The sequence below is a fragment of the Chelonoidis abingdonii genome, chromosome 19, assembly GCF_003597395.2.
Source record: "Chelonoidis abingdonii isolate Lonesome George chromosome 19, CheloAbing_2.0, whole genome shotgun sequence".
Lineage (NCBI taxonomy): Eukaryota > Metazoa > Chordata > Testudines > Testudinidae > Chelonoidis > Chelonoidis abingdonii.
The window spans coordinates 10,505,041-10,530,730 of NC_133787.1; the positions used below are offsets into that span (position 1 = coordinate 10,505,041).

The window sequence follows — 25,690 nt, forward strand, 5'->3', positions numbered from 1 at the left end:
CACAGGCAAGTACAAGAAACCTTGTAACAATTACATTATAACCTGTGCATACTGGAAATTTCTTCCCAACCCTGGTCAGTAAGAGACTGAGGGTTTGTCTCTCATATTCGTTTATGCCACCTAATAAAACTCTTGATATTATCCATGTTCACATCTAACCCTTTTGAATTCTGCTAAGCTCTTGGATTTAAATCATATCCTGCAGCAATGAATTCCACAGTGAGTTGTGTCATATTAAAAAATTGTATTTTCTTTTATCAGTTTTAAATCCATTGCCTTTCAATTTCATTACTTGTCTAGTTTTTCTTATATAAAAGAGACTCTAAATCCAAACTTTGTAAAACTTATACTGATAAAAGTTACAGGACCAAATCACACCACTACAGGGTTCTTTACCTTTGCTTAATCACTTAGAAACCTGATCCTGCAGACATGAACTACCTGGCATAGCATTTATGACATGGAGTAGACTGTTAGAATTTTGAAATTAAGAAGTCCTTTTGCAACAGTTGTTTGCACTCTCATTTTATAAACATGTTTTTCTTGTTTATCTACCACAGCAGTTGCAAAAATTGCTGCTGCCTAGACAAAAAAGAAAAAGCAGACTTGTGACATCCTAGATGACATTAGCAAGAATGAACACAATTCGAGGAATTCAGGGGAGCTGCATTCTAATATCCCATGTCTCATTTAGCTTTTCAGTATTAGATATAGTATTGTTTATCATGTGTTTCCAGAGACACAAGGAAAATTCAGACAGGCAATGCACACATTTTTTCAGGAACACAGCAAAATGGCATCTTTAAAAACGCTATCAGTGAATTTAAAAATGTTTATAATCCGGACATAACGACAGGGAAGTCCACTGAAGTAATACACTACTTCTTTCATCTACACAGGAATGAATTCAAATGTAGGCCAGTGAAATATAATTAATAAATGGGATGGTTTCATCCATATCCCTTGCTCTGTGTATTACAAACTTACCTCACAATTGACCATTTCCACTTGAGGTGCCCGCAAGTGGGGGGTGGCAGTGGGAAGAATTGTAAGGGGGAAGCTTGCCCAATACTTGAGTTCCTCACTATCATTAGTAGTAAAACAGAACATTGGATTTTAAGGGAGGTCAAATTTCACACTTGAAGAGAAATGTTTCTATGCTGCAGAAATGTGCTAATTGTGTGCTCTAATTCCCTGTAATCTACATGTGTGTCCACACCAAACCGTCTAGCAACTGTGTCAACAAAACTTCAGTTTAAAATGTTTTTTTTATTTTTAAAACTTTGAGATCATCTTGTTTCAAACCAATCAATTCAGTTTTCTGAGAGTCCTCAGTAAACTATGACATAAATGTATTAACGAAGGATCTGCCTTGTACTTTTGCTGAGAAATGCAGAGACTCACAGTTTCATAAACAGGTTGTGGGTGTTTCGCCTTCCTACACCATTCCAAAAGATACATTTTTGGAGTAATCTGTGGTGGATATTCTCGCCTAGACAGAAAAATGAAATACAGAATAATCCCAAAATTGTAGTGAAAAGGTTTGTACAGAAAATATTTCTATAGAACAGACCAATATTAAATTAGACAGGTAATCTCTCTATCAATGCAGGATTAGTTACTGTAGTATTTTTACTAGTTTTTGTTTCCAGTCTAATTTTAAGTCTCCCACCCCTTTTCTCAGGGAACTGTTCCATTAATACTTCTTTAAATTGGTATCCAAAAAGTATTATTACATATTGTTTCCTTATTAAACACTTCCCACCTTCACTGGGTGCAGTCAAACAAGCAGTGATAAGATACTGATAGGAAAGCTAGGCCAAATTGCCTGCATTCTATTGAGTTTCAGACTGAATCTGACAAGCCACGCCACAGGGTTTTTTTGATAATTTACCATAAACATTTTCCAATAGTGGTTTAAAAACTTTTCCAGGAATTAATTTATTACTGGGTGGGAAAAAAAGGGCAGCGAGAGAAAAATGAGATTGGTTCTATAAGACATTGCTTCTACTATCCAACTGGGAATATGGTTCCTAGGGTGTGGCAGGGAATAGAAATACTGTAGAGACATCATGCTCAGTCTTTAGGGAGTCACTCTTCCTGAGTTTGAAAGCATAGTGACTGCCTTTGAAAGGCATCTTGAACAATACTCAACCAGTGAGACAGGACCAACAGGTTCTTCAAGAGACTGGATAAGCATGAAGTATAAAAAAATTATTCTGCAGAATCACTTCAAATTTAGGTGATCTTAGATCAATAACAGAATGTTTACAAACTGTGATTCCCACAGTTCCTCAATTTAATGTCTCAGGGAATGCCTGGAGACATCTTCTGAAGATTTCTGGTACATAGTAAAGAAAAATTATTAATGTGCTTTCAAGCTCCTGCACAGTACATACGTTTAGGAGAGCTAGTTTCAGTAGAGTGATATACTTAACTAATCACTGACCATTATCTCTTAAAAAACATTTTCTTAATAGGAAAAGCATTTTGAGGCTGCTTATTACTATGCACTTTGTAATTTCCTGCTGGAACTTCCTTGTATCAGCAGAAAAAAAATACAGTATTTAGAAAAATATACTGAGGCTTAATTAAATTTAATTAAAAAGAATCAAACTCTATGAAGTTTTAACACACAAAACAGCTTTGTTTAGATCAATGTTCACGTTCTTTTATGCGTACCTGAAATTTCTTATCATCAATTAACATATTGCTCTATTTAATTAAATGGTATATGGACTGTCTCCTCTTAAAAAGTTTATCCAAGAAGGTGCTGTAATATCTGAACTGCTGATTTCCACCTATAAGTTTTGTCAGGTACCAAAGATCAGACAAAAGTGTAACTGTAAGTTCAAAAAGATGGTTAAGAATTAACTTTGCATGCTTACTTGTCAAATCTAACAGCCATTTTTATCACATCTGCGTCTTCCATCTGCTCATCTTTATCTTGTGTCTTGGCCTTTAATGATGCCTTAGCTTCCAGAATAGCTGTTGTTTCTTCATAGAAACTGCCCATTTCAAAGACTTCACTATTAAAAATATTACTTCTGTTATTAGCATTAGGAGAGAATTTATGTGTGTTCACATACAAATTTAATAATTAAAATAAATATTAAAAATTTATTTCAAATAAGTTACATGTGCTTAGAAAACTAAGTTGAGGTACAGTTATATGCTGCAAAGTAACACTGTCCAGAGTCATGGGGTTTTATGTCCATTATCTTTTCTTGACTTCTTGCAAAGCTTACTCAATTTACAAGAAAGAAGTTCATTCCTCTACCTGTAGGCCTAAAGACTCAAGCTGGTATCTGAAAGCCAAGCCAGAAGCCATCACTGACTCTGCAATTTCAATTAAATTACAACTTCATAGATGCATAAGTCAATAAAGAACCCAACTCTCTCTCCCAGACCTGTATCAGCTCTGAAGGGCAAGTAGGAACAAAAAGTAGTTAACATTGTCAAAAGAGTAAAGAGACAAGAATCTGAATACATAGAGAGCAGATCTGTTGAGCAAGATGATATTTTTACAGTCCTTTTTCTGATTAACATCTTATGCATTAGACACATCACAGGTGCAACTGCACTGGCAAAATTGGAATCCATAATTCCCCATAGATGGTAGTAATTACAAAAGCTGTAGTGTACACAATATTCAGCATTTTTTTTAAACCACTATATCATAACATGTCTCATAGTGGGATTAGGCAACTCAATAGTAAAAATGTGTGTGCTGTGTACACTGTGGTCTCCATTGTTGGTGTTATCAGTAGACCAATACAGGATGAATTATTATGTAAGTGCGGAGGCTCCTTGGAGTGGACAAGGCCATCTATACATCCTGATCCATGTAAACTCTTTTCTGACCTTAATATATTAGTGCATACTCTAGCACTCAATCAGAATGAAAACTCTGTAGTATGCTAAAGCTTTTACTGGTGGCAATTTAGCATCACCACCACTAGGCAGCAGTGTTAAATCAGATTACTATCTACAGAGATGTTTTCTCATTTTAAAAAGAACTAAATGTTATGTAGGGATTAAATAGACTGTTCAAAACACTGCTAAGATAGGCCTGTGAAACTGCTTTCTGTCAATCTCTTTCAAGGTGTACAAAAATGCAAAAAAGCTACGGACCGTATTTTTCAAAATGGCACAACATTGCTCTTATACAGTGATGGTCTGGGTTTAATTATTTTATTTTTTATAAACTGTGCCTTCCACTTCTCTAGATGCATCCAAAATTTAACACAATCAGTTTTGTAAGAGCTTTCCCCTCACCCCCCAAACTTTCCCCTACCTCCCCCTTCTGCTACTAGTTACACAGGGAGCCCTTAAAGAGACAACAGCCCCATTTTCTTCTGGCCAGACAGACGACGACACATTGTATACAGTTGCACTGAGCACAATCTGGCTAACACTGCCACTTATTGCTGTGGAAGTAGAATGCCAGATAACCAAAAGAAAGGGAGGTAAACGGTTATCCTAAAAATGTAAAACAGCATACTGCAAACACATAATTATAGTATGACAGTGGCAGAAAAAAATCCCCTATGAATTACCTGAGTCAAGGAAAAGCTCATCCCTCTGGTACCAGCAGAGGAAATGCTCGCACCTGCTGGAGACTTGATACTGGACTAGATGAACCACAGGTCTGATCCAGTATGGCAATTCCTAATTACCTATATAAAATGCTTACCAGATTTCTTGGGTCGACTGTGCAGCATGCAGTTTCTTTCCCTCTGTGGTTTCTAACTGTTCTCTTAACATCTGACACAGACAGTACTTTGTGTTGGTATAGTGATTATCATATCTCACTGCCTGAAGGAAAGAGACATGTAATATGTAAAAACACACTAATGAAAGAACTATTCCTATTATCGAACCTTTCACATGTTTCTGGCTGCATTTCAGCATAGTTTAAGGAATGTATAGCACAGCATACACAGTTCTCAGTAAAGTCAAGTCTACTCAGGACTCTCATTTATTAACATAGTCCAGAATTCTTTTGGTGTTTTTTTCTGGAAAAAAATCTGAATTATTTTATTGGCTTTTTATACACTTGAGAAAAACAAGAAAGTAGTTAACAAGAATTTCACATATATACTGCTTTACTACTCAAATTGATGTATTTACACCTTTGGGTGCAGTGGAAGTTTGACTAATTTGATTTTTGTCCTTTTCCATTTGTCATTCCTTGATTTTACCCTCATGATTTGAATGGATCAAAGCTGTATGTGGTTGGGGGAGAGGGGAAGGTTTTGTATAAAAATAAATAAAGCTTTCACTTACTGAAAATGCGGCCTTGTTAGCCAAGTGTCCAATTCAGCAAGGCACCTATGTGTGTAAGCAGTCCAACTGAAGTCAATGGGACTATTCACATTCACAAATGTCTTGCTGATCTGGACATAAGTCACCTCTGATAGTTCAGCAGTATGAGCTGTATTGTAAATTCTGCTTTAGGAATAATCTTTGGCACTTAACTGTGTAACGACAGGCAACACAACAGACTGGGCCAAATTCATCTCTGGTTTAACGCCAATGACAATGGAATTAACAGCACAAATGAACTGGCACATCTTTGTCGGGCTGAAAATATATTTCTTTATGGTCCATTTTCGCGGCCATACAACATTGCAGGCAGTACGGTTGAGTTGAAGAGCCTGGTGCATGTTGCCTTGTTGATTTTTCCTTGAAGGACAGACATCCTTGATAGAACTGAATGCGCACCAACCTGTTTTCTTTCTTCACAAGAGTTCACCTTCCTGATCGTGGTACATGTTAATTTCTTGGTCCAAATAGACATATTGCTCAACTTCTCCTATTTGTTCACACTTGATTGTTATTGTGGCTTTTCGCAAGGTATCATACTGCATACATTTTGTTTTGGAGTGGTTAATTTTCAGTCTGACTTGGCTGCTTTTTGTGTTGAGTTCTCGCAATATTTTCTGTTTGACAGTATTGTCAGCGATCAACGCAATACCTTCAACTCAACAGTACTGCCAGCAATGTTATACAGCAGCGAAACATGGGCACTGATGAACACAGAGGAGCAGCAACTGTCTGCCACGGAGATGGTAATGGAAAGAAGAATTCTGGGAATTTAAATCCACAAATGAATCCCCAATGAAGTGATCAGACAGCAGCGTGGAGTGCAGGATGTTGATATTGAGAGCAGGCATAGTAAAATGCGATGGGCCGGGAATACAGTGAGGCTCACTGACAATCAACGGACTGCAGCTGTCACTGAGTGGTACCCAAAGGAACAGAAACAACCACTCAGACGACCTCCAAAGAGATGGGAAGATTTTATTGTGAAAAGACATGGCTGCACAAGAAAAAGGAAGGCCAGGATACGAGCAGAATGGAAGACGTGTTGTGATCAGTGCAATCTATACGAGGGCTGAAGGACTGATCGATCAAGTTGATGATGCATTTTAGGCCTTAAACTTTAATTTATTTTCAATTGAACTTTTCTAGAATTTTAGCATGTAGCATTATGGTTACAAAATTGAATAAGAAAAAAATGATGACACTGTCAGTCACTGAAGTCTAATTCTTTACATCTGTTTTTTTTTTAAGTATGCATTTGTGATTGGGCCTTCAGTGGCCAGGCAACCTAGTGATTAGATCGTTGGTTAGGGGCTGGAGGAGGGGACCTGCCCTCCTTTCCCTCAGGTCCTGGCTCAGAGTCCTGGGCAACTCACACCCCTGGACTGGGGAAGATGGATCTTGCTCCCAGCCGTGAGATGGGGGTGCTCAGGACCTGCTGTCTGAAATGCTCCCTATGCAAATCCTTTAGTTTGGGGCATGACCCTGCTAGTCCAGTTTCCCTACAGTTGGGGCTTGGTGGTAGATTCCCCTTGGTAGGGGAAGACTTGCTTGCTTCCAGCGGCTGCGTTGGCAGGCAGGTTGCGGCTGTGCCTTCAGACAGACACACAGAGAGCTCCTGCCTCTTTTGTCAGTCAGCCCCTGATTGAGCCAGGCTCCCTTCTTTTCTCCCCCTTTTAGGCCTGGCATTGGCTGCAGGTATAAGGGGAGGAACTAGCTGAACCCACAGGTTTTCTTTAACCCCTGCTGTGCCTGGCAGCCTTCTCTCTGATCCTTCACAGCATCTCTTTGTCAACGTTACAGGGTAGATAGCCCACCAATTGAACGCTATAATGAAACAGCTGACTGAACAACCTTCTCTGTGTTTTTCTGCCATTTGAAAAAACCTTGACATTTTCTAGAAGAGGAAAATAATTCTCTGGAGTAGCTTACATGACTTTAGAAAACCGTGAAACTGTGCAGCCTGCCTAGACAGAACTCATCTTTCTATTCCTACTTTGCTCCATTCAATATCCCATTCACTGTTGTAGCATTCACAACACTGGCACTCCTGGCATGAGTTCTGCACAATCTTCCTAAAACCTGAGCATGAAGAATGAGAATAGGCAAGCACAGTATGTAAGCAAAAAATAATAATAATAATGTACTTAAGTTAAGGCTGTCTATTAGACAAAAATTCAATTATGCATTCACTGAAAAATTGGTAAAAATTGTAATAGCTTTCATCTTATGCACTATGCAAAAATATTACAGGAGCTTTACTAATTGAAAAATAACAAGGAATTAAAGACATCCTACAGAAACTGGGTTAACATCTCTAAGCTATGTTAATTACAGGTAAAATCTTCCCAAACGTACATATTTGATGTATTCTTGCATGACTTCCTTCAAGGGACAAAGGCCTTCTCTTCTGAAGATGGATGGGTTCCACATGGCAGCACGAGCTATCATTACTGATGAAGCACCTGCTGCTTGTTGGAAGGCTTCAATGTCAATATATTCTTTGATGAAGTCATGAGATCCTCCACTGAAAATGAACATCTTTGTTATGATTAACAATGATTAATGTGACACCATCATGCAGAAAACAGCGTATTCTGCACATTAATAGAGCTGGGCAGGCATGATAATACCGAAGGCTTATGGCCAGTCATGTCATTCATTATTGGCATAATCTATTTAGGAAATCATAGACTCATAGGTCAGAAGGGACCAATATGATCATCTAGTCTGACCTCCTGCACAAGGCAGGCCACAAAACCCTACCCATACACATTTATAAGCATTAGAACCAACCCCGACCCATGAACTGAGTTATGAAATCCTCAAATGAGATCTAAGACTGCACTCGCAGGGAATCACCAGCAAAGGGTCGAAAAAAAAAAAACCCATGCCCCACGCTGCAGGAGAAGCCGAAACTACCAGACCCCATTTCCAAGTTCGCCATAGGAGAATCCTTCCCGCCCACACATGTTGCAGGATCACAAAATACACCTGCAGGGTGTGGGCAAGACTCACCAGCCAGACTCCCAAGAAAGAAAAATTACTCTGCAGTAACTCATTCCCATCCCATCCTCAACACTCCCCTCACAGACACGAGCCAGACTTATCTGCCTTCAAAATAAATGCACAAATACTAATCCCGAAATAACATCCCATCAAACACTCCTCCATAACTAAAGCTTGTCTTAAAGCAGATAAGGGTTCCCCCCTTTTTTTGCCCCCCACAAAACCTTTCCTCGGACAGGCCTTGTTTTCCCAGAACTCACTTCCCCCCCCTAAAAAAAATTGGTTAAGAAAAAACCCTTCGCCCCCTAATTTCAGGTCCTAAAAACCCTTCCCCCCCCCCCCCCAAATATCAGTTTGTACCATGTCGTCCGCTCGGTGCCTACAGTCGTCTAAACGAAATAATTCCTCCTCCTACGTACTCCCTGTCATATTATTAGAGGCAAGCAACACAGCCCCGCGCCTTCTTTGGCCAGCTAAAGCAAGCCCAGCTCGTTGAGTCTCCTTTCATAAGCAGATTTTCATTCCTCGATCCTCCACGTTACCCGTTCTGACCTGTTCCAGTTTGATCACCTCTTACATGGACACCAAACTGCACACAATTTCCAGGTGGTCTCACCAGCGCCGACTATTAACGGCACACACCTCCTCTCCTGCGGGAAATACCTCGCCTAGCACTCCTAAACACCCGCATTTGCTTTTTAACAGCCAGTATCAGCACTGGCGGCATAGTCATGATCCTCTAATCTACGGCCCCACTTCTTCTTTCTTTGTTTTCTTCTTATTTATGTGGCTGTAGAACCTTTTACTATTGGTTTTGATTCCCTTCGCAAGGTCCAGTTCTACGCGGCTTTTAGCCTTCCTCACTTTATCCCTACACGTTCTGACCTCACTAAGGTAGCTTCCCTTGCTAATCCCGCCTTTCTTCCACTCCCTGTAAGCTTTCTGCTTTTTCCTAATCCCCTCTGGGAGGAATGGCTGACTTAGAGCAGTGGTGGACAACCTGCAGCACATCACTGGCTTAGAGCAGGGGTAGGCAACCTATGGTACGTGTGCCAAAGGCGGCACGCAAGCTGATTTTCAGTGGCACTCACACTACCCAGGTCCTGACCACTGGTCTAGGGGGGCTCTGCATTTTAATTTAATTTTAAATGAAGCTTCCTAAACATTTTTAAAACCTTATTTACTTTACACATGACAATAGTTTAATTATATATTATAGACTTATAGAAAAAGACCTTCTAAAAACATTAAAATGTATTATTGGCATACGAAACCTTAAATTAGAGCGAATAAATGAAGACTTGGCACGCCACTTCTGAAAGGTTGCCGACCCCTGGCTTAGAGGATTATTAGTAATGGGATATGAAAGCCTTCCAAAGTCAGACTAGGCCAGCAGTGACCAAAAGTTATTAGCAACTGATGACCGATTGGTACGCAGCCTCTGTAACATGAGTGTGGTGGTTCCAATCCAGTTTCTAGTGAACAGTTCTCCTTAATTCAAGACACCCCCAATAAGCATAAATTGGCTTAGTTTCCCTAAAGGAGACAAGCACTGATTTTGTATGTGCCACCTTCATTAGCTACACAATAGTTTTTAAAAGTCAGCTGTTTGGGTAAGAAAATGCTGTTTGATGGCCTATGCAAAATGAGTTTGAAGATCTCAGTTGAATTCCCAGTAGACCAGGTGCACCTCAGAAAAAGTCCTCCAAAACTGGTACCCCTTGTTGGTAATTGTAGTAGAAAGGCCTAACACTGAATAAGCATAGGCTCAAGTTTGAGGCAAACTGGCGGGGGGGAACAGTGAGCAAAAGCATGCTCTGTCTCTAGCTATGCTGCACCGTGTTCTATGGCTAGAAAACATCATTTTCTAAAATTATCAATTTAGCTCCTTTTGTGAGCTAAAAATAATTTAAAATCCTATTTTCCCCTCCCAACAATTTTCTAACTGTAACAGAACACTCTAACTCATTTTAGAGGTAGACTAAAACTAGTTATAAAAATTCTTCAGGGTCCCCTTTAATGAAGACTTACTGTCAATTTTGACATATAGGAAAGTTACCCAATATTTTGCTAAGAAACCAGAGCTCCCACAGCCAGTGTACTGTGAGGAAATGTATCTAGGCAGCAGGGGACTTGGAAAGGCTGTGGCACTGGTTTCAGGGCCTAGGCCTTCAGAGAGCAGGGTCTTATTGCCCACGGAGGAGTCTGCACCTAGGAGTGTGCCTGAGAAACCCAGAGCTAGGAACAGCAATCAGTCACTACCCAGATGGCTTAGAAGCACATAGAATTCAGCCGTTGGATTCAAACAAAACACTGGTGTCTCTCCAGAGAGGAGGATACAACACTAGTACATAATAATTAAGGAGCCCTTTTTGCACTAAAACAAAGACAGTGACATTTCAAGTGGCCAACTTCTAATACCAAAGCGTCACTCTAACCTTGTGATTTGACAGCAGATATAATTATCTCATTTGCCCTATATGAGGCAACCCTTAGTTTCCTGCACTTAATCCCTTCTTGCTCAGTTAGATTTCCTTGGTATAATGTCTACTGCTAGATACGGATACCTTCAAATGACCACCTAACTAATCTAACTTACTTTGCTATTACAGGAACAGAGACTGCCTCAGAAATGGCTTTGATGACTTCACAGTGGACAGGATGTTGAGGCCTCTCCTCCTTTTTCCTTTGCCACACAGAAAGAAAAAGACAAGTTCAAAGATTTCTAATGGAAATTGTGCATAAGTAAACTCTTAGCAGACAATTCCAGTCCTGCAGTCACACACCTAGTTAGTCTCAGTTTACGTTCATATGCTAGTTGTAAACCTGCTTCATACAAAACACATCTTGAAAAATATTGCTATTTTACTTCCCTGTGCAGGTGAAGCACCTAAAGTTTGGGGTACACAGCTGTACACCTCACACACCTGAGAATTAAAATCTATCATTAAACTATTTAATTCCTTAATGTTAGATAATTTTGCCTTCTATTTGGTCTTACCAAGGCTAAGATTTTAGAAAAACAGAAGCATAAAATTAAGCTGCTAAATCTCTATTTATGCCCCTGAATAAGAAGCCTAATATAATAAAGTAATAAGCACCCAGCTGCTGTCATTGAAACCAGAACCACTTCCTTGCAGTTGAACTAGACAAGGTGAAGTAAATTAACTAGCCCTAGTGTTTTGCTCTCTACCTGCCAACAAATAACAACAGTAATAATAATTTTTCCACACAAACATATTTACCTTCCATGGACCGCAATGGCGGCAACACCAGTCTTTTCTATCCTCTTCACCAGGCTTATAGTGTCTTCAAGCTGAAGAGAGAAAAAATGGAGCACGTTATTTTAGTTTGATGGAGGAAGAGCTCTTCATCTCACGATCGTTATACAAACACAAGCAGGAAATCTGTTCTCCCATCAAAGTGTACACAATTCCTATATTACAGCAGTCATACCCAATATGAACATAACCCTTAATATAAGCTTTACTTAGAGAACTATTTATTATGGCTAAAATTGGAGTCCAGTCATGCCATTATGTCTCTTAGAAATTACAGCTTAAGAACCTGCTTGACCCAGGGAATACAACAGTTGAGACTATTTCCCTTCACACATCTCTGGGCTATCTTTTAAAAGACATAAAAACACACTTGATTGGCAGGTACTATTGCACTGAATATGCTATAAGTCATATACAGTGCATCTTGGATGGAAGAGATCTCACTCACATTGAATTTGAATTCACCCTCACATCTATTCATGCATGAAATATTCACAAACATTTCCCTAGGATATATGTTGAAAAATGCCCCCGTGACTGAAGAATTTGATTAGTATCCATACATTACCGGTTGTCTCATGAAATAAAGAAAAAAAACTCTCTATTCCTTCAAAGAGAAAACATGAGCCTAACGAAAGACAGATGGAATTCAGAACATTGCCAATTTATCCTGCTATGTGCAATTATGCAGCTTTTAGAAAAAGCGAAGGATTTACATTCTTTTCAGAAGCTGGGTTAGTAGACTGTGGCTCATCTGAAAGTAGAGTAGAACTCAGAGTCGCAAGCACCAGAGTTACAAACTGACCAGCCAACCATGCACCTCATTTAAAACTGGAAGTACACAATCAGGCAGGAGCAGACCCTCCCCTCCACCTCACCTCCCGCAAAAAGGCAAATACAGTGAAGTACTGTGTTAAATGTTAACTACTAAAAAAAAAGGGGGGGGGGGAAGCATCATTTTCAAAGCTGTAGTAAGTCAATGTTCACTTGTAAACTTGTGAAAGAACCATAATGTTTTGTTCAGAGTTACAAACACCTCCATTTCCAAGGTGTTCATGTCTCTGAGGTTCTACTGTAACACATTCAGCCTTTGGGAGAAGCAGATGGCATTGAAGTAGAGACAGTCACTCACTTGCTGTTCTGCTGGAAGATACATGCTAGGCAAAACCAGCATGAAACAAGAAGGAAGAGACACTAGGACTGTTCAAAGTGAAAAGGGAACATGCTAGTTCTTTGAGATCATGATTGTAGAGGGGGTTGTGGTGGAATATCAGCTGAACATGAGTTCCCAGTCCGATTCTATGGCTGAAAAGGCAAATGTGATCCCTGAATGGATAAACAGGGGAGTCTCAAGCAGGTTCTCTCTGTATTTGGCACTGGTATGACCATGGCTGGAATACGTCCAGTTCTGGGGTTTACAATTCAAGAAAGGTGTGGTGGATAAATTGGAGATGGTTCAGAGAAGAATCACAAGAATAATTAATGGATTAGAAAGCTTGGCTTATAGTGGTATACTAAAGAAGACCATTCTTTTACCTTAATAAAAAGGTTAAGGGGTGACTTGATTAACCTGTAAATACCAACATGGGGAATAAATATTTAATTGTGAGCTCTTCAATCTAGCAGAAAAAGGTATAACATGATCCAATGGCTGGAAGTTGAAGCTAGGCAAATTCATACTGGAAATAAGGTGTACATTGTTACCAGTGAGAGTAATTAATCATTAACAACATACCAAGGGTTCTGGTGGATTATCCATCACTGACCATTTTAAAATCAAGATTGGATGTTGTTCTCAACAATATGCTCTAGGAATTATTTTGAGGAAGTTCTATGGCCTGTGCTACATAAGAAGTCAGACTAGATTATCACAATGGTCCCTCTGGCCTTGGAATCTATGAAGATTATTGAAGATACACTGATTTTATTTTTTTAATACTGTTTTTGCATGATTTTAAAGAATGTGTACATGCCTAATCTGTGCATGCAACCACTGATTGCATTTACCTTAGATATTTTTGCACAACTAATTACGCATTTGCCCATATATACGTGCATACATTCAATCTGCATATGCAGTCACAAAACTATGTACATAATTAGACAGTAATTTGAAAATAACCAGATTAAATTACCAAAGGGAAGACAAATTGACTACTGGAGCTTAAAAACTCTATTCTGTGCAAAAGAAATTAGTGACTAAAAAGTAAATTCTAACCAACTGCATCAGCAAAGACAGAGTTCTGAGTGAGATTGTTAATGCTGTGGAGTTTGTGATAAAAGTCTGTAGTATCTTGGAGGAAGTCAGCCCTTTGTGTGGTGAGTGGTTTGAGGATGGTTTCTATGATTTTCGATATTTCTTTAGTAAGAGTGCCAGGGACAGATGAGATGGATCTGGCTGGGTTTCCTTGTTTGTGTATCTTGGGGAAAACACAGAAGATCCCCTGAAGTGGATTCATAGGGACGAGGTTGAAGAGTTTCTCTCGGAATTGTTTGGGAAAGGATTTGATGACATCCTTAAATTCCTGGGTAAACTGTGGCATGGGGTCTACTTTGAGTTCTTTATAGTAGGTGGAGTCAGACAGTTGCTGGCTGGCCTTGTTAAAGAACGCATCACAACTGAGGACTATGATGGTGAACCTTTTGTCTGCTGGTTTAATCACTATCTGGTGGTTGAGTTTCGCAGACTGTACAGCTGTCCTCTCAGCAGTGGAGAGATTGTGGAAGAAGTGATGTTTGTTAAGGATATCCTAGTCAATTTTTTTCCTGAAGCAATTAATGTAATGAGTAAGAGTGTGGTGGTCCACTGTGAGGTGTCCAATCAGGTGATTTTTTTTTCTTATGACTGCCAGCGGGGATGTGGTAATTGTGGCGTCTTCATTGTTGTGAAAGAATTCTTTGAAGTTGAGTCAGCAGAACTCTTCACCATAAATGGTCCCTTGAAATATGTGTTAACTACTTATGCTAAACAATCTGTTCTATCTTGTTATTTACTGTGCCACTGAGTACATTACCTAGACCTAAAGAGGAGCTCTGTATAAGGTTGATAGCTTGTCTCTCTCACTAACTGAAGTTGGTCCAATAAAAGATATTACCGCAACCCTCTTGCCCCTCTAAGAAATTCACTGTCAGTTGCTTTGGGCTTGTCTACCTATGGAATTGTCCTATTGAATCAATGTGTGGACACACTTATTTCAAAATAAAAGTACATGTTTCTGTATATCTTAATCCAGAGGGTTAAAAATCAGTTAAAATTTCATTCTGATGTTTATGGTATTCTAATCTGGCTCCAAGGGTTAACATTAACTGAACTAAGCATAATAAAACATGTTCTTACCGAAGGCAAGATTCGGATTTTGCAGGTCACTGGTTTACAAATTCCTTTAACCAAGGTACTCAGAATCTAAAGAAAAGAGGGGATAAATATTATTACAGAAGCAACATGAGTAAATCTTGCTCTGTTGAACATATAAAGACTTTTGAATACTTCTCCAAAGAAAAATATATAAAAGGTTCCTGTATGGAACGTTGCTTTTTACAATACATTTATTTAGTTAGTCGAAGTTTATATGTCAGTTCTGCACCCACCTTATAGTAATTTCATCTAGACCACATTTCTCTAGTTTGCTTATGAGAATGTCATGTGGGACTGTGTCAAAAGCCTTACTAAAAACAAAATATATCACATTTACTACTTGCACTTATTCACTAGACCAGTAACCCTGTCAAAGAAGGAAATTAGGTTGGTTTGGCATGATCTGCTTTTGAAAAATCCATGCTGGCTATTCCTTAAAATTGTATTGTTTAATAATTTGTCCCAGTATCGTTCCAGGTATCAAAGTTAGGCTGACTGGTCAATAATTCCTCGGGTCCTCTTTGTCCCTCTTTTTAAAGATAGGTACTATGTTTGCCCTTCTTCAGTCTTTTGGAACTTCACTCATCCTCCATGAGTTCTCAAAAGTAATAGCTAACAGTTCTGAGATTGCTTTAGCTAGTTCCTTAAGTACACTAGGATGAATTTCATAAGGCCCTGCCAACTTGAATACATCCAGCTTACCTAAATATTCTTCATTCTGTTCTTTCCTTATTTTGACTTGAGTTCCTTCCCCTTTTTAATATTAGACTCTGGTCACCATTAATCTTTCTAGTGAAGACTGAAGCAAAAGAGGCGTTAAAAACTTCAGCCTTCATGATATCATCAGTTATTAGCTCTCTTTCCCAGTAAGCAGAAAACACTTCTGTTCATCCCTCTTTCACTCCTAACGTATTTTTAAAAGTCTCATCTTATTGCCTTTTATGTCCCTTGCGAGGTGTAACACACTTTGTGCCTTAGCCTTTGATTTTTCCCCCTACATGCTTGTGCTATTCTTTTGTACTTTTTGCAGGATTCCTTTTTAATTTTCAGGTCATTAAAGCCATATTGGCCTCTACTGCTCTCCCTATCTATTGCATCGGGATAGTTTGCAGCTGTGCCTCCAATATTGTCTCCTTGAGAAACTGCCAGATCTCCTTTTTCCCTTTAATTTTCTTCTCATGGGACTTTACCTGCCAGCTCCCTGAGTTTGTTCAAGCGTGCTTTTTTTGAAGTTCATTGTCCTTAGGTCAAATCAAACCTCCGCAACAACAGGGTGAGAGCTATCTAGGTCAGTCTTTGGATCAAGGTCAAATATTGAGGAACAGTTTTCATTCAAATATCTCGTAAGAAGTATTGATTGCATATATTGAGGATAACAGGTGCAAAGGTTATAATTTTAAATGGCAATGGCCAGCTGCTATTAAGTCATCCCCTCAGTCACCCCACATGAGAAAAATGTTTTTACATTACACATTAAAAGGTAACCTGTGTGTCTAAATTGCAGACACCCAATAGCAACAAAAGTAGAACTTCTTGAAACACGCTTTAGAAGCAATCAACCCATCTCCCCGTCAGTAAATAGACAACATTTTTATCAGCTTATGAAACTTGCTTGCACAAACTTGATTCTTCCCTGTCAAGAATAGTGCTCTGACTCAGACAGAGACAAAATCATTGGATATATAAGGGCTGCAACACTTTCTGGTTGTGTGAGATTAAACTCTTTGGACTGAGGTCTCATCTCCCTTACACACAAAAATACAAATCACTAAATCCTGCCAGTTTTATTTCCACATCCTCTCTATTACTACTGTTAAAACCTTTGGTGGATTCTCTGTAACTTGATGTCTTTAAATCAAGATTTGAGGACTTCAGTAACTCAGCCAGAGGTCATGGGTCTCTTACAGGAGAGCATGGGGATGAGTTCTGTGCCTGCATTGTGCAGGAGGTCAGACTAGATGATCATGATGGTCCCTTCTGGCCTTAAAGTCCATGAGTGTAAAATGTCATCTCATGCCTTACCTACTGCAACCTCTCCGGTCTTTTCCACATTCCCCCAGTGGGTAGAGCACTGGACTGGAACTCAGATTTCTGTACTATTCCCAGCTCTGCCATTGCCCTGCCATAACCTTAGGCAGGTTACTTCACCGCTCTGTGCCTCAGTGTCCCAGTTTGCAACATGGAGATAAGGACACTGATCTCCTTCTGAAGGTGCTTTCAAATCAGTCCCCTTGCTCTGCTTCCTCTGACCGCTGGAAGAGAAAGGGATAGTCCTAGTGTATTTAATGCCCTTAACTCTTGCCTTGCATGGAAGCCACACACTTGCTTGGGAGATTACCTTCCTATTCCACCTCCTGTTTCCTTTCTGTCACCCCACTCCTAACTACTGGATGGAAGGGAACAACACTCTGACTTTCAGAAGGGATCTCAGCAGCACCCGTTCTTCAGACCACCAAACTATATGCTCAGTGTGTACTCCTGTGATCTACATTCCACACATTCTGCCTGAGGCACAGGAAAAGAGGAGTCCACTGCCCAGACTCTTACCTGAAAAGTCACATGGAGAGCTGAACAAGAGCTCAAGAGCCATTCAATGTCACTGCTCAAAAGGCAATTTGTAACTTTTTGTTCGCATGTGGAACTATGGTCTAAACACATCAACTAAGGTTGATGGCTATCATATGGAAACAATCTGACTGACATTTAAGGATTTTCACTTGAATATACTCAGTTTTGCCCACTACTCCTCATTGAGCCAAATCTTAAGGCTGTATAAGAGTTCTTGCAGAGCTCTACCAACGTGTAGGCCATTGAAAACTAAACATTGTAAAGCTACTCAGGGCAGGGACTGTGTCATGCTGTTGTAAAGTGTTTGCTGCGCTTTGTGCTCGAATTAAACAAAAAAAAAGGTTGTCAATGACCAGAAAAATAGAAAATCCAACCACAGCACTAGAGTGCAAATTTAAAAATTGAAAATTAAGTCAGCAACAATATTGGTGTTCCTGTGGCTATAAAGGAAACTAAACCAGCAGTATAATCTATGTGAATTTCATTTGAACTTGCAAAACTTTAGACATTATTCCATCCTTTGCTCTCCCAAATCTGCTTTTCACACAATTCTCTCTCACTCCAATAAATCCAGCAGCTCAAAAATTACTCAATTATTGTACATAAGCACCATATTTTCCTAGGCACAATAAAACCAACACATCGGATACTTACACACACAATTTTGTCAGGATCAGACAGCAGAGCTGCTCCCATACCTCCCTGGGGAAACACATGCCAATAGAATAAATTACAGACTGGAAACATTCAAAAAAATCAACACTTTCTTCATTTCGTAAGTAGTATCTTACCCAATGGCAAACTACAATAAAACTAAATCCTCCCATACAAGAAAAATGTTTTCATGTAAACGTGAATTACTATACACTAATTAAAAGGTATGGCACAAAGTTATTTACACATCATTTACTGGCTTATAGAAGGGTTTTCATTTAATAAAGAATCCAAAATTGAAATATATTAGGTGAAAGAGCATAGCTGCACTTATTTGGTGATATAAGAAAACATTCTTGCTAGAATGATGTCAGCAAATGAAGCAGCAACAGCTTAGGGAACTGAATACTGAGAAGTTGTTTTGTTTTCTATTTCTCTCATGAACAGCCAGAAATTTCAAAATCTGTACCTAACAACTGTGATTGCTTTGTTTCTTCCCATTAGGTGATAAATTTCATTCATATGTTCTCCCTAGCACCATTCAACTGATCGATGAGCCTTAAATGCCAACGGTCTCAATACAGACTCCCATACTAAGTATCTACCCAAAAGGAAGTGGCAGCACAAACCAACTACTACTATTTTTAAAATATAACTTTCCCCTCCTCTAATTTGGATGTTCTTCCTCGATCACACTGTCTATATACACACAGCCACCCACTCAGCTATGTTAAAATTAGATCGGTTCAGAAATTTTTGGATGGAATACTTTTCTGTCAGAAAAAGCTGATTCATTGAAATCAAAACCAGGAACACAACGACTGCAGCAAAACTTCCTCCAGACACCAGGCAGGTTTCCTGTTGTTTTCCTGCTGTCTTGTCTGTCCACTGTGACAAGATGTCAGAGAACATGCCAAAATAATTTTTTTTTTTTCAGTATTTCCCTCCTGCCAAATTTTTAATATTTTTGTCCTTTCATCATGGTCAGAAAATTATGCAAGTTTTACAGGGAAAGACTAGTTAAGATACAGAAGAAAATATTAAGTAAAAGAAAATAACACTGAAAATATTATAATGCCATTTTGTAACTCAATGATACACCATGGCCCAAAATACTGTGCCGAGAAAATACCACCTTATTTCAAAAACACAGCAGGAATGGGCAGAGGTGGGAGTGGGAGAATTGGGCAAGGGCCAGAGATTGGTGATGAAAACAGAGACACAGAAAAGATTAGGACTGTTTAGTTTAGGGAGAAAATGAACAAAAGGAAGGCACACAAAATAAAGTATAGTATAGAGAGGTTCTGATCTACCCTCTCATAATACAAGAGCAAGGAAACAGTGAATGAAATTAAAATGAAACAAGTTTAAAAATAATAAAAACAAGTATTTCTTTGTAGAATACAAAATTTACTAGTGGACCTCATTTTCACATGGTATTGCTGAAGCCGAGAGTTTAGCAGAATTCAAACAAAAGGATTAGACATTTATATAGATGAGACTATCCACAGTTACAGTAGATAAAACACACTTCTAGAAGGGATATAAACTCTCAAGCTTCAATGGATAAGCCAACAAGTTACTGAAAGGGGTTAAGTAGAAACTTTCCCTATGAACTAGTTACTCTATAGTTTCCACTATATGTTTTCTTCGATGGTCTTCTGAGTCATATGATGTTGACCACTGTCACAGGCTAGATAAGGGACTAACTGGAGTATTTAAGTTACGATGCCTTATCTCAAAGCAACTTCTACATTCTTATATTCCTTAAGTAACCAGTGTCCACAGGGCACTACTCCTCATTAATATACCCTGCAGAAGGTCACTACGTTTCTTTCGTTCATCTACTATAAAACAGACCTATTGCACAACTCTACTTTTCTTCCATCTCATTAAGGTCATGTGGCCTAAAATAAACACCTTTCCCTTTCAAACAGTCTGACAAAAAGAAATGTTCCATTATTGGAAAACAAGAGTCTTTTCAGACATAAATATCCTACTCCTGTTGCTTGAAAAATAGAAAAAAGAGCCCTACCTGCACTGCAAAATACAGTCTGTGCAATATCAAGGTAATACACATTACAGGGACATGTCTGGCAATGTGAGCCTTGGCGTTTTTATTACTCCCCACTTTACTGGCAATGTTTTCAAACCAGCAGAATACGAGAAGGTCTGATTTCAAACAGCTTTCTAAGACTATTCACAGGCTAGCTATAATAAAATACCACAGAAACTGTATCTTTACCTAATGCTTAAAAAATGCTTCTCTGTAAACATAATTACTGTATGAGCTACCTTGGTCTGCAAGTCAGAGAGCAAGAGGCAGCTGTTAAAGGCTTGATGTTTTTAAGCTTTTAGATAGAAACAGTTAAGGGTTTTTTTAAAATGGCTCTATCTAAATGAACACTGATCAGCAGGTTAGGTCCAGATTTAATATTCACTTAACCCAACACAATAATAATCATATGGTAAAATACTCCACATTCTAATATAAATTATACAGAATGACAATGTTTAATTATTACTTGTGAAGATGCTTTGTCTTTTCAGTTTCTGCAAGATGAAGCCTGAAAGCTACATCTCACAGGAGATTAACTAACTATGCCAACAGCATTAAAGACAGCAGGATATAGTGTTTAATATTGCAACAGGCTCTCCCTCTCGGAATGAAGTCGTAAGTCATTCTGTATGAGCTTCAGCTCTTTGCTATATCAACTGCTCCACCATTTCTGCATTTTCTTCTGCCTGTGCACTTGACATTAAAATGCAGCAACATGGCCTGTTAAAAGCTCCATTTATACTTCAGCTGGTTTAGAAATGCCAAAAAGTTAAAAATTTAATTTAATGCAAATTAACCTTAGACGATTTAGATTATTTTAATATTGCATGTGTAGGGGTAGTGTTTTGATTTGTTCATTCTCAACATATTTATTAAAACTAACCCTTTACACAAACTCAGGCTTACAAAACTTCATGAAAGTCTACCTGCCTCTGTCTAAATCTGAGCCACTCACCTTTACTATGCCAAGGAGGAAGATATTATACTCATCCATCAAGGAATTTATTTGCCTCAATAAAGTGGGAAACTATGTTTTGTAAGGTTGATTTAACTAAAATTCTATTTAAAATGTAGTTGCCAATATCGCAGGTCACAATTTAATTTCTTGGGCATGCCACCACTAAAAATCAAGGAAATCACAATTAAGCAACATTAAATATCCATACCAGCCTCCCTTCAAGACCATATCCTTTAAGTAAAATATGAGAGCAGACTTGCAAAATACTTAATTTAAGAATATGCTTATGTATTTTGCTGGATCGGGGTCAAAATATCCAAAGCACACAGGATTTGTGTATGTTCATAGAGTCTTTTGCACTGATTTCACTAAATTGGTTTAAAACCTCACCTTAAGTTGAAATGTTGAAATTTTTTTATACCTACAAGAGTTCAGACCCCACAGCTCCACAACCTTCCCCTTCCAACATACAATCACTCAAAAACATATATCCATTTCCTGAAAATAATACAAAACCTAAATACGTCCCCAGCAAAATTAAGATATCTTGCTGATACTCTTTAAATTACCGCTGTATATTTAAAGAAGAATCTTACAATTACCATGCAATAGACCAATACAGATTATGTAATTAAAAGACTCAAAACACATGAACAAGGGAGACGAATTAAGGTAGCACAAGCAACCTGAATTTTGCAATTTCCTAACTGTTAAGTGGGCTAAATGTTCTCGCACCATAGGAAATTACACACTTTAAAAATTCAGTTTTTAAAAAAGAAAAATTGGAAAAAGCAAATTCCATCATGTGGAACCATATCAATCATCTCACATAGATCATCAGCTGAGTTGGGACTTTTAGATTCACAGTACAAAGTTCTATCACCTGAGCTGTTGGAGCAATTGGTATCTTAATAGCAGACTGTTGTATGTGGCTACCCACTAGAAGGGGATGAGCCATGAACTTTGCCAGCGTGCTTCACAGCTATCTGCTAAACAAGAGAGTAATGTTGGCACTCTGGAATCCTGGGCTCAATTCTGAAAGAGAATATTTCAGAACTTATAGTCTCTCCAGCCCTGTTCATCCCCATTTCCTTTTCTGCTCCAGTTTCACCTGCATTCAAGAAAGGCTGATTCCTTATCCTTCTCCATCCTGCCTGGCCAACAGCAGGAAAGCACTCAGAGCCCAGTAGAGAGCATCTCTGTCTTCAGATCTGGGGCGTGGGATCACAGCAGCCAGAAAGAGCAACTCAGGGAAAGTACTGCTCAGGCACTGCAGACACTGTGTTCAGAAAATTTTGTTGCCAGCTATTAACAAACCCCTGTCAAACATGTGCAAATGGTGATTTTCAGAGGTTTATAACTTTGCCAATTTTGGGTGAATGATTATGGGGATCCCAAGGTGACCCCTGCCAAATTTTAAGTCCCTGTTCCAAAGCATGGAACTATTGCTTCTCAACAAATTGGGCTAGGTTTTTGTTTTGGTTTGGTTTTTCGGTAGGTTGGTTTTTTTAACATTAGCAAAACACTTCCTAACTTTGTTCTTGGAAATAGCTGAATCTTTTTTGATGGAACTTTCCAAAAATATTCAGGTTGAGGCAGATGACCAGCACAGAACATGTCAACCTGAAATTTCCAACTGAAAACAGTCTTACAATTAAAAAGCATTAGAAAACCTTGACTATAGGCATTGTTACCAGCTGTGTCAGTAATCAATCTATCTTAAACATTCTCTCTGATTACAACATACTCATTTAATTTAACAACTGAAGATTGTGGTAAATTTCTTACTATAGTTTCAACATGAAATCCACTATCGTGTACAAAAAATATTTTATCTATACTTCTCTTGTAAAGAGATGTACCAATTTTGTTCTGAAATATGCTAACATGTATATCCTAAAATTATTATGATTATCAGCATTTGCAATTTTATAGCAGAATGAATACTGTTCACAAATTCAACTACTGTACAAACTGCTCAAAGGTATCAAAATCTGATTTCCATATCCAAAATATATAATCTATATTTAACTCTTCTGTTACTCCTGTCCTTGATATAATTCCAGAGAAGAACTATTACCCTGTTATAAATAATCATAAATAGATTAGCATATGAAAATGTCATATGGACAATAAGAACTGATTAAGAATTGTATTTTAATGAAATTGAACAGTCTATTCAAATGTCGTGGTTTTACTGTCTTTAAAATATCATTGATTTCCAGTTAATTTCTTATTTAGCAATAATTTTGTTGTTAAAGATAATTTCTGTGATTTAACTAATCAGCATCATTTGGTAACAAGGAATATTTGATATTTGCTTAATATTAATGAGCTGTAAATATAAAAATGAAATTTTCTTCCTCAATAAAATAATTTTTTGGCTCTGAGAATGACAGCATTAATTCTATTTGCTATTTCCGTATTTAATAAAATAATTCTTTTATATGTAGGCATTTTGAGGTGTTCCCTTTTTCATGTTAGAGTGGAATAAATATTAGTTTTTTCTTTTACAACTGACAGTGATAACAGCAATTAAAATACCAGTCAAAGCTAATGCTAATTCTCATATCTACAGTTAAAGAATGCTGCAAGTCAGACTCATTTGCATCACCGTGCTACAACAGAAATGATCCAAAAGACCCAATATATTTCATTTAAAGGAAGTTGAAATACCAAACTAAATTTCTTTAGCCAATAGCGATAACCAGAAGGCTGAGATTTTGGTGTTTTGTAACCTTCCAATAGAAAATTGCAATGCACTGAAGTCAGGGGTCACCTTAAGCACCTCTGTCCTCTAGCCCCAGAAACATTACATCTATTTAGAGCAAAGCTTCCCTGCTTTTCTGTTCATGCAACAACCTAGTTATTCCTGTGAATAGATTGGTCTGATGAACAGCCAGCATGTGCAGCTTTCTGAAGCCGCTGCATCCCTAAAGATGAAATATTGTTTAAGCTGAAGAGAACCTTCCAATCATGATGTCATGCTGGAGAGTATTCTGGCAGCCTTTCATTCACCCTAAGTGAGCAAGCAATGAAATTCTCTTTTGTTTATTGATAATAGAAACAGGGAGATTGATTGGACTGCAGTGGAAAAGGGCAGGGGGCACAAAAGCAGATAAGCCAGCAGACAGCGAGAGAAGCACTTTGAACATGGCCCTAGGAGGAAGCCGACAGAGAGATTCTTTTTGAGCAAAATACTGGCTGGAAAGGGACTTGAAATTCTGTTCAAGGAAACTGCTTCCTCTTTGTTCCTACTATGTTCAGGGAAAGATGACTGTGTGTATATTTTTTGTAAATAAGCAGGAGTGCACCTAGGAAATACCTGAGTTTCATTAATTTCTCCTGCTAATTTAAATAGTCAAAATTTGAGGCCTTGCAGGCTAACAAATCAGAGAAAAGGGAGCAACAATAAAATGGCTGGTCTGATATTTCTAATGGTCTGGACAAATACAGTTAACAATTCAAAATAAGGACAAAAGATCACAGTTGCAGCCAAGAGTAGAATGACTCACTGCAACTACAAATAATTGAACATTCACAACATTCAGAACAGAGAAAATCAAATAACTTGCCAGAACCAGAAAAGCAGAACATGTGTTGCATCCTGTGTCTCTTAAGCAGGAAAAGAGAATATTTAAAGAGATTAAAATCAACCTGCCTTAGTAGAATATTCTTTTGGACAGCCCATGTTGACATCAATCCCAGCTACATCATTCTCTCTGAAAAGACAAGAACAAAAAATCCCCATAAATATTTCAGACTAGAAAAAGGAAAAAAGCATCTTGCCAGAGAGCCTGCTCGCATGAGTTTTCCATCCTCAAGAGTTTAGATGAGAATTTGAAGTTTGGATATTTTTTCCAAACCACTGAATCTTTTCTTTTATCTCCTCACTAGTTTAAATTTTGTGTATACTTGTACAGTGGTCTCCAAAGCCATTTCAATACGTATATAAGAACTTCATTTGCCTTTATTGAAGAATTCAAAAACTCTTAGTGAGTCTTAGGGAACAAACATAGTTAGGATGTTCTCCCCACAGACTCAAACCCTGCAACATATTGTTTTATATCATTTTTCAAAAAATAAATAAGAAAAATTTCTCATGATTTCTCAGGAGATCTTATGTGGGTTTAAAAGTTACATTCCTCACCCCACTGAAGCAAAACTTCAATTGTTTTTCTTCTACTTAACACATCTGGTTGAGAGATTTTAAATCACAAAGAATACAAGAAATTGATCAATAGGGCTTTGTCAGCAGGTGTGCAGCACCCAGAAGAAAACACCTCAAGGACAGAGACCTGGCATGCCTATTACAAAGTTGCACAGCAGTCACTCGCATGAAAAGTAATTGCTTGAGCAGCTACTGCCTTGAAAAAAAAATCATTACTGCTAATGGGAGCAAGAGTACAGCCAGTTCATGCTGTTCCCTCACTGATCATTCTAGATGGTGAACCCTGCTGCAACTTGCTGAGCAGCTC

General features: G+C 38.3%; 1 protein-coding gene across 4 annotated transcripts in view; it reads right to left on the minus strand.

Annotated features, from left to right (window-relative positions):
- DUS2 (dihydrouridine synthase 2) overlaps positions 1 to 25,690 on the minus strand; it is a 51,784-nt gene that overhangs the window by 7,439 nt on the left and 18,655 nt on the right. For 3 of the 4 annotated variants that reach the window (XM_075073788.1, XM_075073790.1, XM_075073789.1), the window contains 9 exons: positions 24,870 to 24,934; positions 18,196 to 18,239; positions 14,956 to 15,021; positions 11,583 to 11,653; positions 10,937 to 11,023; positions 7,687 to 7,855; positions 4,697 to 4,818; positions 2,889 to 3,029; positions 1,405 to 1,492 (listed from right to left, as the gene is read on the minus strand). In XM_075073788.1, coding sequence (XP_074929889.1) covers positions 1,405 to 1,492; positions 2,889 to 3,029; positions 4,697 to 4,818; positions 7,687 to 7,855; positions 10,937 to 11,023; positions 11,583 to 11,653; positions 14,956 to 15,021; positions 18,196 to 18,239; positions 24,870 to 24,934 — 853 coding nt within the window. Of the gene's footprint in view, positions 1 to 1,404; positions 1,493 to 2,888; positions 3,030 to 4,696; positions 4,819 to 7,686; positions 7,856 to 10,936; positions 11,024 to 11,582; positions 11,654 to 14,955; positions 15,022 to 18,195; positions 18,244 to 24,869; positions 24,935 to 25,690 lie in introns of all 4 variants that reach the window. The other variant, XM_032782898.2, reaches the window with a different exon arrangement.